The sequence below is a fragment of the Chiloscyllium punctatum genome, chromosome 41 (genome assembly GCF_047496795.1).
Source record: "Chiloscyllium punctatum isolate Juve2018m chromosome 41, sChiPun1.3, whole genome shotgun sequence".
Lineage (NCBI taxonomy): Eukaryota > Metazoa > Chordata > Chondrichthyes > Orectolobiformes > Hemiscylliidae > Chiloscyllium > Chiloscyllium punctatum.
The window spans coordinates 39800594-39827684 of record NC_092779.1 but is presented as its reverse complement, the minus strand read 5'-3'; the positions used below and the strand labels follow the sequence as shown (position 1 = coordinate 39827684).

At 43.1% G+C, this 27091-nt stretch overlaps 1 protein-coding gene across 9 annotated transcripts in view; it reads right to left on the bottom strand.

Moving 5' to 3' along the window:
* Positions 1 to 27091, bottom strand: part of elovl2 (ELOVL fatty acid elongase 2) — a 211083-nt gene that overhangs the window by 62561 nt on the left and 121431 nt on the right. For all 9 annotated transcript variants that reach the window (XM_072560761.1, XM_072560753.1, XM_072560754.1 and 6 more), the window contains 3 exons: positions 11452 to 11639; positions 3128 to 3205; positions 877 to 1048 (listed from right to left, as the gene is read on the bottom strand). In XM_072560761.1, the coding sequence (XP_072416862.1) occupies positions 877 to 1048; positions 3128 to 3205; positions 11452 to 11639 (438 nt within the window). The remainder of the gene's footprint in view (positions 1 to 876; positions 1049 to 3127; positions 3206 to 11451; positions 11640 to 27091) is intronic.

Sequence of the window (27091 nt, the reverse complement as noted above, 5' to 3'; positions counted from 1 at the left end):
TTTCCAGTTTATACTTGCGCCCCACTGCAGAACTACTATATGGGGACTTAGTAGGAGTAATCTATACGTATTTCTTCCCTTTGTTATTTATTACTTCTACCCAGACTGATTCCACATCTTGATCTCCTGTGCTTGTCACATAGAAGGTATGTCAGCCTTAGATGGGCAAGAGGTATACAAGCAAGTATTGCTCTGTGATTGCATGGGAAGGTACCATGGGAATGAAATGTTGAGAATGGTGGAAGAAATGGACAAGACTGTCCTGGAGGCAACAGTCCCTACACAAAAAAAATGCTGACAATGCAGGGAAGGGGGAGATTTGTCGGATTCTGGCATCCCACTGGCAGCTTATAATCCTTTTAGATGCTGAGGCCGACAGATTAAAAGTGAGAATTAGAGGGTCATTATCATCGCTGAGGGCAGTTGTGGGAAATGGGTCTAACATTGCCAAGGGTCCTGTTGAACATGCCAGCAGGAAATTCTCAGAGGCAAAAAGGGGACAAATCTGAGACACAGTCAGAGCAGATGCAATGGAGATGGAGTCATTGGAAGATAGAATGGATGGATACCTTACAGAAAGCAGGGTGTGAGAATGCAGAGTCAAGGTGGGCACAGATGCAATGAGTCAAAGAGCTTTTTATTCCCCCCCCTGTGCTGTGGACCTGACTGTATTTCAAAAGCTTCAAAGCTATTCACTATATAAACATTTCCAGGAACATGAGTAACTGATTTAAAATAAAAATACAACTATGTTGTAGTGGCAATTCATATACAACTGATTTACAAAAAAAAATTGTGACATGCAAATGTGTGTGACATGATTTTATTCAGTAATTATGTTTTGCCCTCCACAAATAGAATGAAAATACAGCTTACTTTGGCCACAAGGTATCCAGTTAAGGACGCACCACCAGATGTTGAACATTGTTGCATGGTGATATACATGAAGAAATGTAATCTGACTATTTTTCTTCCGTAAGACGAAAAAAAACGTGTCCATAAATTCAATAGCTTTAGAAAAGTAGTACCACCAAAGCACCTTTGCCACCTGTGAAATGAATAGGAACCATACTCATAACTACTTGCATCAGTGTACAGAGAACAGTAATTCCGTGAACAGTAATTATTTGAGTGAAATTTCATTTTAGAGATTCAATATGTTATTGCCAATGTTTTATTAATAATTGAACAAAGTCAGCTGAAATTAAAATCATAGGACAAGCAAAGGTTGTCGACTCAGAGCATACATACAATGAGAGCATTCAATCAGTCTTTGAAAGCCTTGTCCAATTTTTCGCAGTTCTTTCCATGCGATTTTTAAAAAAATGTTTCTTTTGTCACGAAAACCAAATGTAGGTCTGTCTTGATGTCTGCATCACTTCCCAACCTGGCAGTGGAAATAAATTGACAGAACACCCTGCCAACCTAACCAATAGTACTGGTGAATAGATGTCTCCTACCAAGTCTGGATAATCGAAACGTAGTTTCGTACAAGAGTCTGAGACCAGGTGTAGTCTTTGAGGACATCAGATTGAGAATTTAATTGAACTGCTGCCAATAGGTGTCAAAAAATCTGGTGCTGAAAAAGCACAGCAGGTCAGGCAGCATCCTAAGGAGCAGGAGAGTCAAAGTTTCAGGCTCCTTTTAAGTTTTAGGGCTGGATATTCATGGGGGTAGAATTAAGTTGGAGTCTAAAAGCATTGAGTCTGAGCAGACCCATCTCTTTAAAAAAAAGGTCTCTTCTGCCATATTTTACCATCATGTAAGATATCAACTTGAAGGCAGCCATGAAGGAATGTAAATGCCAAGGTGGGCTGGTTAGAAGGCCCACCTTGGCTCACAGCCTACAGTTTAACACAGCCAATTAGGCATTTTAATCTTCATGGCATCTCCAACACACCCACCCCACTCCCAGTCATTTGCAAAATAATACTATTGTTGAACCATCATGTCAGAAGCGAGATGTTTGCACAAATGTTGAGAACCATTTGTGACTCTTCAGATACTAACACCACCAAAATCCATAAACAGTAAGTCTTCGGCAGCACCCAGACCTGAGCTAATAAATAAGTTAATAAACAAACATTCAAGTTGAAAAAGTACCAGGTAATGATAATCTCCAACAAGAGGTAATCTAACCATCATTCCTTGACATTTAAAGGCAAACTATCACTGAATCCCCTGCCTTCAATATCCTCGGGGTTATCACTGACCAGGAACAGAATTAGACCAGCCATAGAAACACTTTGGCTACAAGAACACATGAGAAGCTAGGAATTCTGTGGTGAGTAACTCGTCTCCTGTCTCCCCAATGTCCATCCATTATCCATATAGCACATCAAGAATCTGATGGAATATTTCCGCTTGCTTGGAAAAGCACAACTCCAAGAACATTAAACAAGTTCAACACAAGCTGGGACAAAGCAACCCATTTGATTGGTACCTCAAACATTCATTCATCCCTCTTTCCCCCCCCCCCCCCCCCCCCCCACCACCACCAATGCACAATGGCAATGGTGTGTATGGTCTATAAGATGTATTAAAGAAACTCACGGGGGCTCCTTCAACAGCAATTTCCAAAACCTACAACTTCTATCACCTAGAAAGAGGAATCAGCAGGATACATGGGAACACAATCTGCTGCAAATTTCCTGCCAAACATTATCCTAACTGGGAACTATATTGCTGTTTCTTCAGTGTTGATCAGTCAAAATCTTGGAACTGCCTTCCTGACAATCCTATGAGTGTACCTAAACACCAATTTCTGCAGCAATTCAAGAAAGTGGCTCACAATCACTTCCTCCAAGGCAAATAAGGATGTGGAATAATAGACCCACCTATTGTTTAAACATCCTATGAATAGATAAAAAATTAGCGGACTCCTGACGTGTGGAGAAAGTGAGGACTGCAGATGCTGGAGATTGGAGTCGAGAATGTGTTGCTGGAAAAGCACAGCAGGTCAGGCAGCATCCAAGGAGGAGAATCGAATTTCGAGCAGAAGCCCTTCATAGAGACTTCTGACATACGCCGCTATTACTCTGAAATGCAGGACTGTCTATGCAGCAATATTCTTTACGACATTAAACATTGCTACCAAATTGGAAACCCATTCATTTTTGTGACTCACCCTAATGTCAGCGTCATTGGCACTGTGGAGATTTTGACACTGCAAGTTGTACCTGCCTTCCCAGCTTGACAGGACCAGCTGTGAAGAACATAAACCTGTCACCAGAAAATGTTTTTTGACAACTTTTGACAGAACATAATTTGAAACTAATAGCAATATGCTCAAGAGGGAAAAAAAAAACAATTTTCACACAATTCTTTTTACACAAAAGTCTAATTTGTCTTCAATTCCAAGCTCTCCAACTTTAGCCGAGTGTCTTAGGAAGGCATTTAGAAAAATGCTTCATGGAAGTCTGTAAAAATAACATTTGCCAACATTACCTTAATTGAACAATGCAAACAAAAAATACTGGAAAATCTCAAAATTCAATCAATACTTTAGTCTTCGCTCCAAGAAAAAAAATTGATCAGGTCCTATTAGGCATGACCGTTAGATATTTTAAATCCATGCTGGCATCTCTGAGAAATTTCAAAATATCGAAGCGCAGTTAGAGAAACAGCGAGACAGGAGTAGAGCAGATCTTCACGGAATCCAGAGGCAGAGCTCCTGATATGTGATCAGGGTTCAAAAAAGGAAAGACAGCAAGAGGATTGTCTGATTGGGAATAGGTTTTAGGGACTGACCGTAGTATCGGGAGGAACAGAATGGAAAGTCCTTATTTTTGTGGTTTGTAGTTAGGAATAATAGAAAGCAAGAACCCCCATAGAAATGATATACCATTTGGCCCATCTTGTCCATGGGAGTCTAAAGATACCCTTTGACCCTTTCTAATCCAATCTTCCTGCACAAGGCCTACAGCCTAGAGCAATTAACATGTAGATTAGATTCCCTACGGTGTGGACACAGTCCTTTCGGCCCAACAAGTCCACACCGACCCTCCGAAGAGCAACCCACACCCCTCTGACTAATGCATCCAACGCTATGGGCAATTTAACATGGCCAATTCACCTGATCTGCACATCTTTGGATTGTGGGAGGGCCCTGGTGTTGTGAGGCAGTAGTGCTAACCACAGCCACCGTGCTGCCCCTGTATAGATCCAGATACCTTTTAAAATAAAATGGATTTAGGGTCTAATTAGGAATATTCAGCATGGCTGTATGTGTGGGAGATTACACCTCACAAATTTGTTAGAGTTCTTTGATGAAGTGACCAGGAAGATTGACAAGGCAGTTGGGAGGTTGGGGGGGGGGGGGGGGGGGGGTGGCGGAAAGAGGGAAGACATATACACATATGGATTTCATTAAGGCCTTTGATAAGGCTCCACATGGTAGACTGCTCTGAAAGATTGGAATCCAGGGAGAACTGGCAAATTAGATATACAATTGTCTTGATGGGAGGAAGCGGAGTGTAATAGTGGAAGGATGCTTGTCAGACTGGAGACCTGTGACTAGTGGAGAGCCTCAGGGGTCAGTGCTGAGCCCATTACTGTTTGTTATCTATATCAATGATTTGGATGAGAATGTAAAGGCATGATTAGTAAGTTTGCTGATGACACTAAAATAGGAGGTATTGTGGAAAATGAGGAAGGATATCAGAAGTTGCAGCAGGACCTTGATCAGCTGGGGAATTGAGCTGAGAAATGGCAAATGGAGTAAAATATACACAAGTCTTGCACTTCAGAAAGTCAAATCAAATTAGTTTTATGATGAATGATAGGGTATCAAGGAATATAGTGGAACAGGGGGACTTGGGAGTTCAGGTGCACAGTTCTTTTTTGTTCCTGTCCGGGAGCAGTAGGAGACAGAGCAGAGCGGATGTGGAGACTAGGAGGGTGCTGGGAAGGTAAGAACTTAGCATAAATTTGGGTAGCAGCTAAACCAGAGATACTACATGTGTATCGTTGGACGATACATGGTTTAGTCATAGAGATGTACAGCATGGAAACAGACCCTTCGGTCCAACCCGTCCATGCCGACCAGATATCCCAACCCAATCTAGTCCCACCTGCCAGCACCCGACCCATAGCCCTCCAAACCCTTCCTATTCATATACCCATCCAAATGCCTCTTAAATGCTGCAATTGTACCAGCCTCCACCACATCCTCTGGCAGCTCATTCCATACACATACCACCCTGTGTAAAAAAGCTCCCCCCTATTTCTCTCATATCTTTCCCCTCTCCTCTTAAACTGATGCTCTCTAGTTCTGGACTCCCCCACCCCAGAGAAAAGAATTTGTTTAATTATCCTATCCATGCCATTCATAATTTTGCAAACCTCTATGAGGTGACCCCTCAGCCTCCGACAGTCCAGGGAAAACAGCCTCAGCCTGTTCAGCCTCTCCCTACAGCTCAAATCCTCTAACGCTAGCAACATCCTTGTAAATTGTTTTTGAACCCTTTCAAGTTTCACAACATCCTTCTGATAGGAAGCAGATAAGAATTGCACGTAATACTCCAACAGTGGCCTAACCAACGTCCTGTACAGCTGCAACATGACCTGCCAACACCTGTATTCAATACTCTGACCAATAAAGTAAACCAAACGCCTTCTTCACTATCCTATCTACCTGAGACTCCACTGTCAAGGAGCTATGAACCTGCACTCCAAGGACTCTGTTCAGCAACACTCCCTAGGACCTTACCATTAAGTGTACAAGTCCTGCTAAGATTTGCTTTCCCAAAATGCAGCACCTCTCATTTATCTGAATTAAACTCCATCTGCAACTTCTCAGCCCATTGGCCCATCTGATCAAAATCCTGTTGTAATCTGAGGTAACCTGGTTTGTTGGACATTGGGACTCCCTAACCAGAAGAAAAAGACTCTAAAGTAAGGATTTTACTTTTTCTCTTTCTTTTCTTTCATTTTTTAAGTGCATGGTTTGGTTTTAGTTAGTTGATGTAAAGCTAAGGCTTACAATGGCAGGGGTCCTCAGACCCGTGGCATGTGCCTTTTGCTTGATGTGGGAGCTCAGGGATGTGGCTGACATTCCTGACTCTTACACTTGCAAGTGTGTCCAGCTGCAGCTCTGGAGCTGTAGATGGACTCGCTGTGGAGCATCCGTGATGCTGAGGAAGTCGTGGATGACACGTTTAGTGAACTGGTCACACCGCAGATTAGATTTGCTGAGGGAGATAGTGAATGGGTGACCATAAGGCAGAGAGAGAGAAAAAAAAAGAGTAGGAAAGCAGTACAGGTGTCCCCTGAGGTCATCTCCCTCCAAAACAGGTAAACCATTTTGGATACTGTAGGCGGAGATAGCTCACCAGGAGAGGGCAGCAAGTTGCCAAGATTAGGCACTGCTGTTCAGAAGGCAGGAAAGAGACTTGTAGGGCCATAGTCATAGGGGATTCTATTGTAAGGGGCATAGATAGGAGGTTCCGTGGCCAAAATCGAGACTCCCAGATGATATGGTGCCTCCCAGGTGCTCTAGTTAAGTATGTCCCCAATTGGTTGCAGTGAATTCTGAAAGGGGAGGGTGAACAACCAGTTGTCTTGGTGCATATAGCCACCAACGATAAGTAAAAAAAACGAGATTAGGTCCTTAAAGCAGAATTCAGGGAGCTAGGAGAGAAGCAAAAAGGAGCACCTCAAAAGTAGTGATCTTGGGATTACAACCAGTGTCACGTACTAGACAGCGTAGAAATAAAAGAATAGACAGGATGAACATGTGGCTTGAGGGATAGTGTAGGAGGGAGGGGTTCAGGTTTGTTGGACATTGGGACCGGTTCTGGGGAAGGTGGGACTATTACTAATTGGATGGTCTGCACCTGACCCAGACTGGAACTAATGTCCTTGGGGAAGTTTTTGCTACTGCAATTGGGGAGGTTTTAAACTAATGTGGCAGGGGACTAGGAACCAGAAGTGAAAACGAGTAGGCAGCGAGGTGGAAACTGGAGACTGTAAGAATCATGAAGATATTATTAATAAGGGGAAGAGCAGGCAGAGAACAGATGAACACAAAAGAACTGGTGGCCTGAACTGCATATACATTAATGCAAGAAGTGCAGATGAACTTAGGGCTTGGATTGGTGCCTGGGAGTATGACGTTATTGCAATCACAGACACTCAGTTGAAGGAAGGGCATGATTGGCAGCTAAATGTTCCAGGATATAGACGCTTCAGACAGGACAGGGAGGGAAGTAAAATGGGGGGAGGAGTTGCATTGCTGGTCAGGGCGATATGGCTGTGCTAAAGGAGGACATTATGGAGGGCTTGAGTAGTGAGGCATTATGGGTGGCGTGAGAAATAAGGAGGGTGCAGTTACACTGTTGGGGCTGTATTATAAGCCTCCCAACGGTGAGTATGAGGCAGAAGAATAAACAGATTATGGAAAGATGTAGGGGCAATAGGGTGGTGGTGATTGGAGTTTTTAATTTTCTCAACATTGACTGGGATACACGTAGTGTCAGGGGTCTGGATGGGGCAGAATTTGTAAGAAGCGTCCAGGACAGTTTTCTAGAGCAGTATGTCAATAGTCCAACGAGGGAAGGGACCATATTGGACCTGCTATGGAAGGTGATAGCTATGAAGAGAAGTTGAGTAGGTTAGGACTGTTCTAATTAGAAAAAAGGAGATTGAAGGGCGACCTGATTGAGGTCTACAAAATAGTGATCGAGATAAGCTTTTCCCAGGGTGAAGAATTCAGTAACGAGAGGTCATGCTTTCAAGGTGAGATGTGAAAAGTTTAAGGGGGATACACACCAAGTGGGTGGTAGGTGCCTGGAACACATTGCCAGCAGAGGCAGGCACGGTAGATTCATTGAAGGTGCGTCTAGACCACTGCATGAGTAGGTGGGCAGCAGAGGGATACAGATGCTTAGGAATTGGGCGACAGGTTTAGACCGTGGATTTGGATTGACTCAGGCTTGGAGGGCTGAAGGGCCTGTTCCTGGGCTGTAAATGTTCTTTGTTTCTGCAAGTGGAGTCACTTGTAGACAGGACAGTGAAAGAGGCTTTTGGCACACTGGCCTTCATCAGTCAGGGCATGGAGTATAGAAGTTGGAAAGTTATGTTGCAGTTTTACAGGACATTGTGTTCCATTTTGGTCACCCTACTATAGGAAGCGTGTTTTTAAATTGGAAAGACTGCAGAAGAAATTTGCAAGGATTTTTCCAGGACTCAACAGCGAGTTGTAGGGAGAGGTTGGCCAAGTTAGGACCTTTTCCCTTAAAGCATAGGAAGTGGAGGAGAGATTGTCCAGAAGTGTTTAAGATTTAGAGGCACAACTAGGGGGAGTGCACGCAATCTTTTTCATAGGGTTGCGAAATCAAGGACTAGAGGGGAAAGAATAAAAGGGAACCAGAGGGCAACTTTATTTTAAAACAGTGGGTGGTACACATATGGCATGAACTGCCAGCGGAAGTGGTTGAGGAGAGTATATTAACAACATTTAAAAGGTATTTGGATAAAAATATGGATAGGAACGGTTTAGAAAGATATGCACCAAGTGCAGAGGAATGCAGTTAGCATGGATGGACATTTTGGTTGGCATGGACCAGTTTGAGCCAAAGGGCCTGTCTTTGTGCTGTAGGACTCAGATTCTGTTTACACCACCAACTCCAGCAAATTCCAAACATTCACCATTACCTGATTTAAAAAGTTTTCTTCGTGTCTCCTCTAATCTTTCTGCCACTTACCTTTAATCTATGATCCCTGATTTTTGATCTGTCTGCCAAAGGAAACAGGTTCCTCTTGTCTACTCTCTCTACCACTTAGGATTGTGTATACTTCAATCCCCCTCAGATTCCTCGATTCAAAAGAAAAAGGTGAAGTTGATAAAGTCAGTTGGATCTGCGAACATGGAGTGCAATCAATTCAGAGGGAGATAGGTCAAATGGAAAGGTGGTGGGTGTGGTGGCAAGTGAGGGGCAGAGAAATTAATGTGACCAATGTCACACTGACAGTTCTCAATGAACAAGTCAAGCGCAGATAAAAGGCTAGATAGATGGGTCCAAGCGGGTGGTAGAGGTGGGTGAAGTCATCCAAAACAATGGGCGCAAACAGAAGTGATGGAACAACAATTCCACATCAGGTCTAGTCTGCAATTCATTGAGGTGTTGGTGCAGAGGGATAAAACTGAAACCTTTGAGTTTGGAACATTCAGTAAAGCAGAAGGTCAGAAGGGTTGGTAAACACTTGACAAGTGGTACAGTCAGGAGAAAGGATTGAGCTAGAGGGATGGGATATTCCAAAGGGTTTAAAGTATTTCTAACTTGTTGCAGCATGTTCCTTAATGCTTGAAAAGGAAGAGAAAAAGTTTCTTGTTAAAGAGCTGAATGAAATAGAGATTGAAATGGAACTAGGGGAGCAAGACAGCTCTGGGATAGTATGAGGCCACACTGAAGCGGAGTGCATATGGTGATGCAGAGCACGGAGTGTGGATTTCATGATGCAGCAAGATCCAAAATGTGCTTGTAATTACAGGCAAAGGGTGGTGGTGCAGGGTTGGTTTTGTGACTGGAGGTGAGAGACCAGCAGAATACCATAGGGATCAGTGCTGGGATCCTTGCTGTTTGTTATGTACATCAATCACTTGTATATGAAGGTAGAAGGCATAATTAGCAAGTATGTGGATGTCTCAAATTAGCAGTGTTGTTGATAATGAGGATGATCTTAGGCTACAGTCTGATATTGATCAGCTGGTAAATTGGGCAGAGCAAAGCCAGATGGAATTTAATCATGATTCAAGTGTGATGATGCATTTTGAGAGTTCCAATAAGGGAAGGATTTATACAATGAAACAAAAAAAAAACTTGCTGGAAAATCTCAGGAGATCTAGCAGCATCTCTGGTGATAAAATCAGAGATAACACTTCAGTTCAAGGTTCTGAGTTGAGAAGGGTCATTTGACATGCAACGTTAGAACATAGAACATTACAACACAGTATAGGCCCTTTGGCCTTCAATGTTGCGCTGACTTGTGAAACCTATTCGAAGCCCATCTGTCCTACACTAATCCATTTTCATCTATATGTCTATCCAATGACCATTTAAAATAACCTTAAAGTTGGCAAGTCTACTACTGTTGCAGGCAGTGTGTTCTACAGCCCTCCTATTCTGAGTAAAGAACTGCATCTGACATCGGATTTCTCTCCACAGATGCTGCCAGACCTGCTGAGCTTTTTAAGCAGTTTCTGGTTTACAGCATACACCGTTCTTTTGGTTATTATTTACATCATGAATGGTAAGACCCTAAGGAGGAACAATGGGACTTTGGGATACAAGTTCATAGATCCCTAAAGTTGGCTGCACAGGCAGATAGGATAGTGAAGAATGCATATCACATATAGCATGCCTTTACTAGCTGAGGCTTGGAATAAAAAGGAACAAAGTCATCTTGTTGCAACTGTATAAATATTGGTTAGGTCACAGATACAGTACTGTTTGCAGTTCTGGTCCCAAAAATATTGGATTGACATGATTGTACTGAAGATGGTACAGAAGAGATTCACCAGGATGTTGCCTGTGATAGAAAGTCTCAGTTGTGAAGACTAGGGTAGGCTGTGTTGGTTTTGCTTGGAGCAGTGGAGGCTGAGGAGTGATCTGATTGGGGTATACAAAATTATGAGGCATAGATAGGCCAGACCATGAGCATCTGCTCTGATGGCAGGTGTTTCTATGATGAGAGGGCATAAGTTCTTCAACTTCTGTGAATAACCGGTGGTTTACAGAGAATCAGAGGAAAAACATTTTCATCCAATGTCATAGAATGGAATGCGCTGCCCAAGAGGGTGAAGGTAACATGTGTTCATATCATAGCAGAAGCATCTTGACAGGTGCTTAAAATACCAGGGCATAGTATTGTATCTTTTCTGCCTACTGGCCTTTCCACTGATTTTAATGACTAAAATGGTAGTTTCCAGCCTTTCAGGGCTGGTCTGAATTTTGTAGCCAAGATGCTTCTTCATGGGCATATTGAAATTGCAGGGGAAACTTCACAATTCAAAACATAATGTGCATTCACTTAAGTAATTTTTTCAAATAAACCTCATTTGTCAAGGCCTTGATAAATCTTCCAACTGCTATTATGTAAATAAGTTCCAATCTCATTAAAGTCTTAAGTTTCTTCTCAGACTCGTGCTTCATATCTTTTAATTTGCCTTTTTGTCACCTTAACTTTACTGCAGCCTTCCCAATACTCCAGTGTAACAAATATTTTTCTGGGCCTTGCCTCTTTGGCAGCCCTCCCTCATGGAACCTGCTCACAATGGCAGTGGTGCTCATTGTGTTGGAGTTTAATGCAACATTAATTTCTTCAGAACCACTACCCTGTAATGGCTATTCTGTTATGAATGACCTTATTGATTTTGCTCCAAATCTTGTTATCAGCACATCAACAAATTTTTTTTAAAAAGTTTTATTTAAACTTGAGATGATATCTTACCTCAATAAACATGTAGAGAGACAGAAGCATTACTCCAAGATTATATATTATTAAGTGAATCCTGAGAGAGAATGCAGGTTTCTCCTTCATATACTTTGTTCCCAGCCATATAGCGATTAGGTACAAGAGTGTAAGGAGGAACGTAGGTAAATAGGAATCCAGCATTAGCCATCCTTTAACCCTGGGATCTAAAAAGAAAATAACTTCAGACCTGGATCCCCAAGTTTACCAACCTAAATGGATTAGACAAAGTACAACAAAAAAGGTTCAAGTAATTTCAGAAGTTAAACCAAAATAAAATTCAAATATCCTTCAAGAAAAGCGGTCATCCTTACTTAATTTGGTCTACATGATTTCAGATTCACAGTACTCTTTGAAATAACTCCACAGAGACTGGTATCCCCTCACCAAGTCACCCTTATTTACACATGAAAAGTTCTTGACACTGATCCCACTCCCTCAGAGTAGAAAGATGTCTGACAATCCTGATTTTTTTTTCCGTCAGCCAGGTCTCCCTGCTTGGGGCTGTTAACCTTGTCCAATCGAGGCTGACCTTATTACAATCACTACATGCTTGAGTCTTAATTGCCCTCTGAAATAGTCAGTTTTATCAAATCAATAGAAGATCAAAAACTAATGAAATCAAATGGATCAACCTAGGCAATGGAAACAATGATAGCTAACAGTCAATGTGAAATTGCTAAGGCCAATTGCCAAAATGGGAAGAGGTCTTCCACAGACCAGTCAAGAAACAGCCTGACAGTCACATTCATGGAATCATAGTGGCTTCTGGGACATTATCTTTAAACAATAACCAGTCCTGGTTATGTTTTACATCAGTTGTACTCATCCATCAGAGGTAGTGGAACAGTGGTTTACAGCTGGGAGTGAGTTGCAATGGGAGTCTTAACATTGATTCTGGACACCATGAAGTCACATACCATCAAGTCAAATACAGGCAAGAAAACCTACTGCCGATTAACCCGTCTCCCTTCAGCTGGTGAATCAGTATTTCTCCATGTTCAGCACAATGTAGAAGGACATAGCATGTACAATGTACAAGGGTACAACATGTATTCTTGGTAGAGGTCTTAACTGTTCATCACCACCAGTGATTTGACAGCAACTACTACCAATACGGAGTTTGGGTCTGGTGGCAGGTGGTAAGGGGACCAAAAAGCTGGATAAACCTAACAAAACACAAATTATCCATCTCAGGTATATTTTATCATGACATGATGGAGTTGGGATCTGTCTTCAGGTTACTCTATTATACTGAGTGACACTACCACTATACTAAATGGGATAGATTTCAAACAAATCAAACAGGGAATCAATGAGGCACCGTTGATAATCAGCAACACGGTCCTGCATTTCCCTACTCTATCATTATCAGCACACGCTGGCTCAATTAAGAGGGCAGGAGAGCATAACAGGAGTAGCATCTAGCATATGTAAAAAGTGAGGTGCTCACCTGGTGAAGCTCTAACAAACTACTTACATTTCAAATAATAGAAGTGTCACGCAATAGACAGTGACAGTGTAAGTGGTAAGTCATGTCACAGCCAAAGAATCAAATAAAATCTCTAAAGTCCGACCAAATCCAGCCATGAATGGTGGTAGACAGTTCAACAATTAACCAGAAGTGGCAGCTCCACAAATATCTCCATCTCAGCAAGGTGGCAACCCAACACATCAACGTAAAAGGTTAAGGCTAAATAATTTGTGGCCATCTTCAGCCAAAAGTGCTAAGTGGATGATCCATTTTGACTAGCTCCTAAGGTCCAAGATCACAAATTAGATTCCCTACAGTGTGGAGACAAGCCCTTTGTCAGCCTTCAGCCAATTTGATTCACTCCATGATGTCAAACAACACTGAAGGTAATGGACACTGGTAAAGAATTTGGGCTCTGATGACTTTATGGCAATAGCACTGAAAACTTGTGTTCTGGAACTGATTGTGGCCCAAGCCAAGTAGGTCCAGTACAGGACAAGTCTGGAGTCTCCTTGGGATATGAAAAGTTGCTCTGGTATGTACAGTCCACAAAAATCCTACCTTGCTAATCATACCCCATTAATCTACTCTTGACTATAAAAGTGATCAAGGCGTTTAAAGGGTGAATGCTGATGTATGCATTAAGTATCACTGAGAATCAGAGTGGGAGTAGGCTCTTCAGCCCAACTCATCCATGCTAACCAGATTTCCTAAACTGGACTAGTCCCATTTGCCTGTGTTTGGCTCATATCCATATAAACCTTTCCTAATCATGCATCTGTCCAAACGTCGATTTAATGTTGTAATTTTGCACACCTCTCACTTCCTCTGGCAGCTTCTTCCATATATACAATACTGTCTAGGAAAAAGTTGCCCCTCAGGTCCCGTTTGAATCTTTCCCCTTCTCATCTTAAACCTATGCCCTCTAGTTTTGAACTCCCCTATCTTGACTATTCACCTTATCCATGCTCCTCATGATTCTATAAACCTCAATATGGTCACCTGTTAGGGTTGCCCATGACTAGTGACACAAAATGGCCAACTACTGTCAGCCATGGGCATGTGGGAAAATATGTGCTTATTTAGTCTCTGCAAGTAGAACAATAGTAACTGTCTAATTTAGATTGCTCAAATGAGATTGAATGTGTAATTGCAGTTGTTTACATAGAAAAGAACATTTCACACTCAAGTTGTTTCTCTTGAATAATTTAAATCAGTCTGTTACAACATTAAGAGTAGGTTTTAGTTAAAATCCTTCATATAAATCATACACAGATTCTTAAGTAGCTATAGATTTATTTATGTGTTAAAAAAAAATCAGCAAGAGCATTAGAGGACAAGATTCAAACTGTTCAGTTTCAGACAGCAAAAGTGGCTGCCCTTATCTTTACAGAGAGGAATGAATAGAGATTAGCGAATATTGGAATGTGAATTGAATGAACATATTAAGACAACTTGTTAGCTGAAGAATTCTAATACTAGGTGTAACCACATAACTTTGTTGGAACTGATCAAAAAGCGACATTCTTTTGTATTCCCTGTAATTAGAAATTTAAAAGGTCTGAGTGTAAGAGGCAAGTATCCACATAATTGGCAGTTTACACAGTGCAATTGGCAAATGTTACTTGAATACAGTAACCACTGTGAACAGCCTCAAGGAGATAGATAAGTCTGGGGAAACATTGTGAAGGACGGGGGTGGACCACAGGCCTGTCCACCTCAGCGATTAGCAAGCTTGAACGGTGTAAGATGCTGGACCTGACAACCAATTACAGAAGGATAATATGGTACCGCTAACCAATAGTAATCAAGTGGGGTGTACACTTTGAAAACTGTATACGTTAAGACAATCTGAAACTTTCATGTGCCTTACTGTAAAGAACATCTTAAGCTGTAATGAAGTTGTATTAAAATAAAATTGTACCTGAATCTACCACCAGACTTAGACTCAGCAGAAAATGAGATCCAGAATCACCCCCTCAGCCTTTTACAGTCTGGGGAAAAAGTCCCAGTCAATCCAGCCTCTCCTTTAAAAAAACTTCCAAGCAACCCTGTTTTCTCTCCACCCTCTCTCCTCACCGCTCTGTTAAAAAAAGTTTGATTTTTACTCACCTTCCCAGCAGTCCTCTGCTTCTCTCTCACCCCGATCAGGTTTACAGGATTCTGAAGAGGGAGGGTGAGCAGCCAGAAATTGTGATACATATCGGCACCAATGAAATAACCAGGAAAGGGATTGAAGATCTGAAAAGTGACTACAGAGAGCTAGGTTGGAAGCAGAAGAGCAGGACAGGTAGCGTAGTGATCTTGGGTTTGCTACCAGTACCAAGAGTTAGTGAAGTGAGGAACAGACAGACAAATGAAGTGTCTCTCACCTGCCACATTCTGCAGGAGGAACATGCAACTGCCCTAACATTCATATCCTGCTACTCCGAAAACCTGCTCAGAACTAAACAAAAGGAAGAGAAGAAGAAAGAGAAACCTGAAAGCTTACCTAGTTTACAGACTTTTAGTAGGTTAGAGGAGGTAGGTTGGAGGGAGGCCATAAGGTGTAGAGACTCGGGTTTAAGAGGTCACCCACTTAAGAAGTCCTTCGCTCCTCCCTCGCACTCTCAGCAAATTTGGCTATCTAGATTCAGAATTGGTTGTCTGACAGAAGGCATAGAGTGGCTGTAAATGGAAAGTATTCTGCTTGGAAGACAGGGTTGAGTGGGGTCCTGCAGGGCCTCTGCTCTTTGTAGTTTTTACAAATGACTTGGATGAGGAGGTTGAGGAGTGGGTTAGTAAATTTTCAGATGACATAAAAGGTTGGAGGTGTCGTCGATAGTATAGATGGTACTGCAGGCTGCAGCACGACATAGAAATGGCAGATGGAGTTCAACCTGGATAAATGTGAAGTGATACATTTTGGAAGGCTGAACTCGAATGCTGAATATAGGATTAAAGACAGAATTCTTGACACTGTGGAGGAACACAGAGGGATCTTGGTGTTCAAGTACATAGATCCCTCAAAGTTGCCACCCAAGTGGATAGGGTTAAGAAAGCATATGATGTTTTAGCTTTCATTAAAAGGAGGATTGAGTTGAAGAGCTGCGAGGTTTTGCCACAGCTCTACAAGTCCCTGGCGAGACCACACTTGGAATATTGTGTCCAGTTCTGGTCACCCTACTATAGGAAAGATAGAGGCTTTGGAGAGGATGCAAAAGAAGGATGAAGAGAGGTGACCTTATTGAGGTATACAAGATAATGAGAAGCATAGATAGAGGCAATAGCCAGAGACTTTTCTCCAGGGCAGGATTGACTGGCACAAGGGGTCATAGTTAAGATTTTACGAGGAAGGTATAGAGAAGACATCAGAGGTGGGTTCTTTATGCAGAGAGTTGTGAATGCATGGAATGCGTTGCCAGTGGTGGTGGTGGAAGCAGAGTCATTCGGGACATTTAAGCAACTGCTGGACATGCACATGGATCAGTGAATTGAGGGGTGTGTAGGTTAGGTTATTTTATTTTACATTGGGATGAATCCTCAGCACAATATTGTGGGCCAAAGAGCCTGTTCTGTACTTTATGTTCTATAACCCAATCGCTCCATTGTCAGCAACATCCTTATTAAACTGGAAAGAGTGCGAAAAAAGGTTTAACAATATCCTTCCTGTACCAGATCAACCATAACTATACAGTTTTTGAAATGTGGCCTTACCAATGTTTGTACAGCCATAACATGATGCCCTAACTCCTGTACCCAATCCTCTGAGCGATAAAATCAAAAGTGCCAAACACTGCCTTCATCACATGATCTACCTGGGAAGCCACTTTCAAGGAACAATGAACATGCATCCCCAGATCTTTTGTTCAACACAACACCCCAGGGCCCTACCATTAACTGTGTAAGTCCTGCACTAATTGGTCTTCCCAAACTGTAACACTGCATTTATCTAAAATTAATGCGGGGCCCACTGGCCCTATTAATCAAGATCTTATGTTTTCTTAAATAACATTCTTCACTGTCCACTATGGCCAATTTTGTGTCATCCACAAACCTACTAAACAGGTCTCCTATATTCTCACTCAAATGGTTTGTATAAACGTGACAACAGTGGAGCCAGCATCTATCCTCGGAGCATACCGCTGGCACAGGCCTTTGGCTCAAACAGCAATTTTCTACCACCGCCTTCTATCTCAGAGCACCAAGCCAATTTGTCTGCATTTGGCTAGCACTGGCTAGACCCCATGTGATTTAACCTCACTAACTATGTTACTATATGGAATCTTGAAGGGCTTTCTAGAGTCCAATTAGACAACATCTACTGCTCTGCCTTCATCTCCTTGGTCACTTGGAGTTGTCGAGATGTCCAGCACAGAAACAGACCCTTCAGTCTGACTCGTCCATGCCAACCAGATATCCTAATCTAATGTATTCCCATTTGCTAGCACATGGTCCATATCCTCTAAATGATTCCCATTTGTATACCCATCCAGATGCCTTTTAAATGCTTTAATTGTACCAGCCTCCACAAACTCCTCTGGCAGCTCATTCCATACACGTACCACCCTCTGCATCAAAAAGTTACCCTTTAGATCCCTTTTCACCCTAAACCTATGACCTCTAGTTCTGGACTCCCCCCACCCCGGTGAAAGACTTTGTATATTTATCCTAGACATGCCCTTCATGATTTTATGAACCTGTATAAAAAGGTCGCCCCACAGCCTCCAACGTTCCAGGAAAAACAGCCCCAGCATATTCAGCTTCTCCGTATAGCTCACATCCTCCAATCCTGGCAATATCCTTGTAAATAATTTCTTAACCATTTCAAGTTTCACAAAATCCTTCCTATCGGAGGGAGACCAGATTACCCGCAATATGCCAAACATGACCTAATCAATGTCCTGTACAGCCGCAACATGACCTCCCAACTTCTGTACTCAATACTCTGACCAGTAAAGGAAACCATACCAAATGCCTGCTTCACTATCCTATCTACCTGCAACTCCACTTTGAACCTGCACTGCAAGGTGTTTTTGTTCAGCAACACTCCCTAAGGCCTTACCATTAAGTGTATAAGTCCTGCTCTGATTTGTTTTCCCAAAAATCAGCACCTTACATTTATCAAATTAAACTCCATCTGCACCCTCCATAGCCCATTGGCTCATCCGATCTAGATCCCTTTATACTCAAAAGTAACCTTCTTCGCTGATCATCACACCACCAATTTTGTTGTCATCTGCAAACTTACTAACTATACCTCCTATGTTCACATGCAAATCATTTATATAAATGACAAAAAGCAGTGAACCCAGCACCGATCCAAAACTGGTTACAGGCCTCCTTCTGAAAAACAACCCTCCACCATCACATTCTACTCTCGAGCCAGTTCTGTATCCAAACGGCTAATTTTCCCTGTATTCCATGTGATCTAATCTTGCTAACCATGAGGAACCTTGTCAAGCGTCTTAGTGAAGTCCTTATAAATCACGTTCACTGCTCTGCCTTCAATCCTCTTTGTTACTTCTTCAAAAAAAACTCAATCAAGTTTGTGAGATATGATTTCCCATGCACAAAGCCACGTTGACTATCCTTAATCAGTCCTTGCCTTTCCAAATACATGTACATCCTGTCCCTTAGGATTCCCTCCAATAATATGCCCACCACAGATGTCAGGCTCACCAATCTATAATTCCCTGACTTTTCCTTACCACCTTTCTTAAATAGTGGCACTATGTTAGCCAACCTCCAGTTTTCTAGCACCTCAGCTGTGACTATCAATGATCCAAATATCTCAGCAAGGGGCCCAGAAAATCACTTTCCTAGCTTCCCACAGTTCTAGAGTACACCTGATCAGGTCCTGGGGATTAATCCACTCTTATGCATTTCAAGACACCCAACACCTCCTCCCCTGTAATTTTTAAGATGTCACCATCTATTTCCCTACATTCTATAGCTTCCTTTTCCTTCTCCACAGTAAACACTGATGCAAAACATTCGTTTAGTATCTCCACCTCCTGCGACTCCACACAAAGGCCACCTTGCTGATCTTTGAGGGGGCCTGTTCTCTCCCTCGTTACCCTTTTGTCCTTAATTTGTTTATAAAAATTCTTTTGATTCACCTTAACCACATTCGTCAATGCTATCTCATGTCCCCTTTTTGCCCTCCTGATTTATTTCCTAACTATACTCCTTACTACCTTTGTATTCTAAGGATCCTCTCAATCTCTCCTGTCCTAATCAAAACCTCAGTTTCTCTAGTCATCCAGCATTCCATGCATCTACCAGCCTTTCCTTTTAACCTACACGTCTGTCTCTGGACTCTCATTTTTGAAGGCTTCCCATTTTCCAGCCATCCCTTTACCTGCAAATATCTGCCCCCAATCAGTTTTTGGGAACTCTTGCCTAATACCAACAAAATTAGCCTTCTTCCAATTTAGAACTTCAACTTTTAGATCTGGTCAATCCTTTTCCATCAATATTTAAAAACTAATAGAATTATGATCAGTGGCCCCAAAGTGCCCCCCCACTGACATCTCAGTCTCCCACTCTGCCTAACTTCCCAAGAGTAGGTCACATTTTGCACCTTCTCTAGTAGGTACATCCACATTCTGAATCAGAAAATTTTCTTGTACACACAAATTCCTCTCCAGCTACACCCTTAACATTATGGCAGTCCCAGTCTATGTTTGGAAAGTTAAAATCCCCTACCATAACCACCCTATTTTTACAAATAACTGAAATCTCCTTAAAAATTTGTTTCTCAATTTCCTGCTGACTATTAGATGGTCTATTATACAGTCCCAATAAGGTGATCTCTTGCTCAGTTCTGCCTAAATAACTTCCCTGGATGTATTCCCAGTACAGCAATAATGCTATCCCTTATCAAAAATGCCACTCCTTCCTCTCTTGCCTCCCTTTCTATCCTTCCAGAAGGATTTGTATCCTGGAACATTAAGCTGCCTGTCCTGTCCATCCCTGAGCCACATCTTTGTAATTACTATGATATCCCAGTCCCATGTTCCTCACCATGCCCAAAGTTCATCTGCTCTCCCTGTTAGGCCTCTTGCATTGAAGTAAATGCAATTTAATTTCAGCCCTACCTCGTTCTCTGCTTTGTTCCCATCTGTCCAAAGTCGCTACCTTTCTCGATTGTACCAGTCTCAAATTGATCTCTTTCCTCAGTATTTCCCTGACTCCCACCCACCTTACTAGTTTAAATCCTCCCAAGCAGCTCTGGCAAATCTCCCTGCCAATATATTAGTCCCCCTCCAATTCCGGTGCAATCCATCCTTCGTGTACAGGTAACTTCTACCCCAGAAGAGCTTCCAATGATCCAAAAATGTGAACCCATCTCCTATGCAACAGCTTCTCATCCACACACTCAGCTGCTCTATCCTCCTATTCCTACCCTCACTAGCTCATAGCACTAGGAGTAATGCAGATATTACTACTTGAGGACCTTTTTAAATTCCTGTCTAACTTTCTATATTCTCCCTTCAGAATCTCATCCTTTTCCCATCCTACGTTGTTAGCGCCAATATGTACAGTGACCTCCTGCTGGTTCCTCTCCCTTTTGAGGGGATTCTGCACCCACTGACATCCTTGATCCTGGATCAATGGAGGCAACACCATTGATTTTTCGCTGCTGGCCACAGAAATGCCTGTCTGTGCCTGACTAGAGTCCCCTAACACAATTGATGACTTGGAACCAGACATACCCCTCATTACATTAGAGTCTGTCTCGATACCAGAAACTTGGCTCTCCTTGCTGCATTCCCCTGACAGTCCATCACCCCCTACATTTTCCAAAACAGCATACTTGCTTGAAATGGGGATAGCCACAGAAGACTTGTGCACTACCTGCCTACCTCTCCTACCTTTCCTGGAGTTAACCCATCTATGTGACTGTATCTGCAACTTTTCTCTCTTCTGATAACTGCATCCATCACACTCCCTAGCACTTATAAATTCCTCATTACTTCTAACTGCCACCCCAACTGATCCATGCAATAAAATAGGATTCACAATCAAAGACACTTCCTGCAGACATAATCATCAGTAACATGAAAACTCTCCCTAAATTCCCACATCCAACAGGAAGAGGATATCACCCTACTAACGGCCATCTTTGCTCCTTCACAACCTACAGACCCAGAAAATAGCACTGCCTTTTTGCTCTTAAAGCAGTGCTCGAAGCTAACTTAATACTTATAGTTTATATTTTTAAAGTTTAATCAAGAGATACCTCAATAAAACATCAAGAAGGAATCCATTCTACTTGCTACTGTAGACTCACAGCAAGGTTACACATTAAAAACTATGCACTTTTCTGTACCTATGCTGGGAGCTCTCCCACACAGGTTCCTCCAAGGTCAGCTGTGAATTTCACTGTTTTTTCATTTTTCCTAGACACACTGATGTCCAGGGATATGTGAACTCAAACAGCAAAGGCAGTAACTGTGCAGATTTACTGCTGTGTCAGTTAGCAGTGTAGGTTTTTGTCTCTCCCTCCCTGACAACATGGTCACTACATTTTAACTGCTTTCCTCCTTTTAAAAAGTGCTGTTGTTTTGATATTTTTTCCCCAAAGCTCTAAAACAATGCAACAGCATGTAAAACAGTAATTGCCGCCCCTGGAATTCGAGGACATCACCCCAGCATAAAATACCTCAAAAAGAAAAAGGAGCAGCTCTTACAGACACATTTTTCTCAACCTCCATTTTGGATTCCCTCATCAAAAAACGCAATCAAGTTTGAGACACATTATTTTCCATGCACAAAGCCAAATTGACCATCCCTAAATACATGTAGATCCTGTCTCTCAGAATCCCTACTGCAATTTAGCCATCTGGTGATGTTAGGTTCACCAGTCTTACGATCCCCAGCTTTTTCTTCCAGTCTTAAATTATGGAACTGCATTAGTGACCCTACAGTCTTCCCCAATCATTCATGGCTGTCAATGATATAAATATCTCCTCTAGGCACCACTATTTCCTCCCTAGCTTCTCACTATGTCTGCAGAGACTCTTGATCAGATTCTGAGGAAGATACCCACCTTTATGCATTCCAGCACCTCTTCAGTAATATGGACACTTTTAAAGACATCACTATTTATCAAGTTCCCTAGCTTCCATGCCTTTCTCCACATTAAATACTGCTGTAAATATTGTTTTAGGATCTCACTCATCTCATGTGGTTCCACACATAGATGGCCTTATTGATCTTTAAGGGGCCTTATTCTCTCCCTAGTTACTCAATTGCCCTCAATATCCTTGAAGAATCTCTTTGGATTCTCCTTAACCTTATCTGCCAAAGTTCTCATGTCCCCTTTTTGCCCTCCTAATTTCCCTGTTCAATGTACTCCTACACACTATACCTCAAGGGATTCACTTGATCCTGATTATTCCTGACATATGCTTCCTTCATCTTGACCAGAGCCTCAATATCTCTGGTTATTGAGTGTTTCCTGCTTTGCCCTTCACACTAACAGGAACATGCTGACTGCTCATTTTCGTGCTTTTGAAAGCCTTCCATTTGCCAGACATCTCTTTATCCATGAACTGCCTCCCCCAATCAACTTCTGAAAGTTTTGTTTAACATCATCAAAATTGGCCTTTGCTCCAATTTAGAACAGTCACTCATGAACCAGGCTTATCCTTTTCCATAACTATTTTAAAACTAATAGAATTATGGTCACTGGTCCCACAGTGCTCCCACAATAACACTGTCACTTGAACGTACTTACATTCCGCCCTATCCAAGACCTTAATACTATGGCAGTCACAAACTAGGTTGGAAAGTTAAAATCCCCAACCATTACATCCTTATGGTTTTTACAGCTGTGACCTCCCTACATATTTGCTCCTCAATTTACCACCAACTATTGGAGGATCTAGAGTATAATTCCATCAAAGTTATCACATCCTTATTTCATAGTTCCACCCATATAGCTTCACCAGACCATCCCATGGAATATCCTCTAAGTATACCATGAGGTGTTCCCTAATAAAAAAAGTTACCACCCCACCTTCCCTGCTATTCTTTCTATTGCTTCTGTACCCCAGAACATTGAGTGATCAGTTCTATTCCTCCCTCAGCATGTTTCTGTAATGACAATGATATCCCATTTCCATGCTTCCATCCATGCTGGGTTCAGCTGCCAGATCTAGCAGCCTCTTGCATTAAAATAAATGCAGTTTAGTTCAATAATCTATCCTCATTCTCCAATATGCTCTCTTTACTTTCTGTACCAGCTCTCAACATTCTCTCTTGTCTCACTGCTGCTTAGAGTCCCACCCCACTGTCAGAGAAGCTTAAATAATCCCGAGTAGCTCTAGCAAATCACCCTGCCATGATACTGGACCCCTTCAGTTCAGGTGCAACATGTCCCTTTTGTACAGGTCATTTCTGCCCTAGAAGAGGTCCCAATGGTTCAAAAATCTGAATCCTTGTCCCAGCTCCTCAGACATGCATTGATCTGCCCTTGCCTCTTATTGCTACTCAAGCACGTGGCACAGATATAACTTTCTATATTCACTCTGTACGACCTCATCCCTTTTTCTACATATATAATTGGTACTAATATGTGAAATGACTTGCAGCTCACCATGCCCCCCTTTGAGAATGTGCTGTAACCACAGGGAGTTATCCTTGACCTTGGCTTTAGGGAGGCAACACACCATCATTCACAGCCGCAGAACTGCCTCTCTGTGCCCTTGGCTAGAGTCCCATAATACAGTTGTTTATTTGGGTATGCCCATACCCTCTTTACAGGGAGAAAGTGAGCACCGTAGATGCTGGAGATCGCAGTCAACGAACATAGCACTAGAAAGCACAGCCAGTCTGGCAGCATCCGAGGAGCAGGAGAATCGACAATTCAGGCATAAGCCCTTCATTAGGGATCTTCAATTCTCCTGCTCCTCAGCTGCTGCCTGACCAGCTGTACCTTTCCAGAACCACATTCTTACACCCTGCTTTACAGCTGAGTGGTACCAAAGATCTGCCTGCTACTGGTATTTTCCCCCCCAAGAGTTATCCTCTTAACACTTTCCAAAACGAGATATTTGTTTGAGGGGGAATAGCCACAGGAAAAAACCTGCACACCCTGCCTCCCTCTCCTTGCAGCTCACCCATCTACCTGACTGCACTTAGTGTGACCACCTTCCTGAATCTACTATCTATCACATTTTCTGCCTCTAGACACAACTCATTGCTTTTAACTACAGCTTCAATTGACCCATGCGATTGGAGGGGAGCTGCTGCCAGACACACTTCCTGCAGATATAGCCATCAGGGACACGCAACTGCTCCTTGATATCCCACATCTGACAGGAGAGCAGAACACCCACTGACTGCCAGCTCTGCCCCTTTAATATATGGTAGACTTAGGGGAGAAGAAAAGGCTTAACTTTCCCTTACCTTGTTGCCTTCTCAAAAAAGGTGAGTATTCGCCTAGGCCTGTTATTAGATCTAACAACAAAGCAGTCCCTTGCAAAAATGGCCAGACAAGGCATAACAATGCCTCCCTCCCACACACAGCTCAACCCACAGCATTTGCAGTCTTTTGCTGGTCACACCTGTGCTATGAGACTTTAGGCCTTACTTTTATAGAATAAGGAGTGCCCTTGTACAAGAATCAGATTTAACCAGTTCATTTAATTAGATTAAGTAGCTACAGCCCTAGGAGAGTTTGTTTAAAAACTTTCCTTAGGCCTAAAGAAAAGAAAATACAACTCTTAAATGTCTACCCTTCCCTTACCCACCATTTTAGAATTTAAGAAGACAAAAGATTAAGATTTATACTCTTAAGCTTCCACACTTAGCTGAACTACCTGCATTTGCACTTTTTTGACAGTCGCATTTTATGTTGATCACACCTGCTTTAGTGTCAAATGGGTTTGGTGGGAGAACAGCTTCAGACCTTGAAGGAGTTTTTTTTTCTACCCCCACACTACCGCCTAACTGCGGTAGTGCTTATTTTTTTCCCCAGCACCCATGGTGTGTGTGTGTGCAGGTGTAAAACACAGTGAAGGACACAAAGTGCACGAATCTTTATTCAATTTCCACCACCAGGAAGATAGGAAAAACACCCGAGTGGCCAGTGACAAGCACTGCCCTTCGAACCACAGGGCAATGCTGTGTGATCAAAACAGTGAAGGGGAGGGTAGGGACTAAATCAAAATAGAGTTGGAGGGAGAAATAATACACTCCACTCCCTGCGGCGCCCACCTCTCCCTGAACATCTCCAGGGTGTTGGTGGACACCGCGTGCTCCTTCTCCAAGGACACCCGGGCTCTAACGTAACCCCGCAAGAGGGGCAGGCAGTCGGCCCTAACGACCCCCTCCACGGCCCGCTGCCTGGACCTGTTGATGGCCAGATTGGCCAGGCCCAGGAGCAGACCAACGAGGAGGTCCTCGGACCTGCCCTCCCTCCTCCGTACCGGGTGCCCGAAGATCAGGAGCGTGGGACTGAAGTGCAGCCAGAAACAGAGGAGAAGGTTTTTGAGAAAATCAAAAAGGGAGTGCAAACGCCCACACCCAATATATACATGGTCCACGGACTCCACAGCGGCACAGAACAAGCAGTTGGGCTGGGAGTCCGTGAACCACCGCAACCTGCGGTTGCAGGGGACTGCTGCGTGCAGCACCCTCCACCCCAGATCCCCAAGAGAAAGGGGGAGGACTCCCGCGTAGAGAGCCCTCCACTGGGGATCTCCACCGCCCGGTGGCAAATGGGCACGCCAAGGCGTGTCCGGACGGTGGATGAGGGAGAAGAGGTGGACGGTGTGCAGCAGCAGCCGATACAGGGCCTTCCTTTTTATATCCTTAAAAGAAACAAAATTAAAATTCCAGAGGCGGCTCAGGTTGTGGGGCACAGGCTCCCGCGGGAAGTACGGGACCTTGGGGCCAATGTGAAATTCCGTCTGGGCCGGGGTGAGCGCGGACGGGATCCCACCGCACACCTGAGCGTCCTCCAACTGGTGCACTACGTCGGGTCCGAGCACCGCCGTTTTAAGGCGTCGGATGGTGGTGGCCACGTACCGGACGTCTACCGCTGCCCTGCTCACTATGTCCTGCGGCAGTATCCAGCCCAGGCCCCCGGCACCCAGCACGTCCCCGACCCTGGTCGCCCTCGCCGCCACGGCCCTCCCCTCCGACAGCCACTCGAACCCGTGAGTACGGAGGTGCGGATTCCTGAGCAACGGCTCCCTGACCTTGAAGGAGTTAGACCTGTGCAGTGATTGGAACCAGGTGGACCTCGTTGACTACAAGGTTCTTGATTGGCCAAGGTTAACAACCCCAATCAGGAAAGCCTTGGCTGTCTAAAATAACTGGGACATTAGAATCTCCGTTGAGGACTGACCGTAAGCTAGCCAATGCACTCATAAAGTAAGGGGTGACATGGTTATGAGACTTGGCCTCTGTGCCAATATTTCAGCTTGTAGGCCTCGGACTGGCTTCCATGTATGGATCTACAGCTCTGCATGTGGGCTGAAAGCAGTGTGTGATGTTATGTGAATTGAGCTTCAAATCTCAGGCTTCACCTTAGTGTGTTGCAATGCAGTTTTACTTTTCGGGAAAAGCAAAGTGGAACTTTTTTTTTGAAAGAGTGCAATAACTTGGATTGTCAAATGCACAAGATTTGATTTTTCTCTGGAGAGCTTGAGTCCTTTATAATGGATTGTAAACTATTTATTCACACTTTTCTTTGATCTTGTGCTCTTAATGCAAATACTAAGATTCACTGAATTATAATGCTGTGTGACCAAGAAATAAAAAGTAACCAGGAGATTAGTCTCCTTGGTTGATTCCCAGTGAACTGTGCACTAGTAAATAAAGGGAGACTTGGTGACGAGAACCAGCCTCTCTGCAGTTATTTCAGCAGTGACAAGAGTGTGATTTTTTTTTTCTGGGCAAATGGTATTGGGGCAAATGAAAAGCAATGAGTAATCCTTCCGACTGCGTGTGGACCTGCAGCATTTTTGATTATAAGAGGCTCCAGACACTAAAACCTTCCAAGAGTGGATGAAGTTGGTTAAGGAATATTACAACCCCAAACGTCTTCTAATCCTGAGATGCTTTCTGTTTTAGTCAGCTGTTAGAGAACTGGGGGAATCGTATCAGGATTTTTGATGAGGTTATGATGGCTGGCAGAGGCCTGTG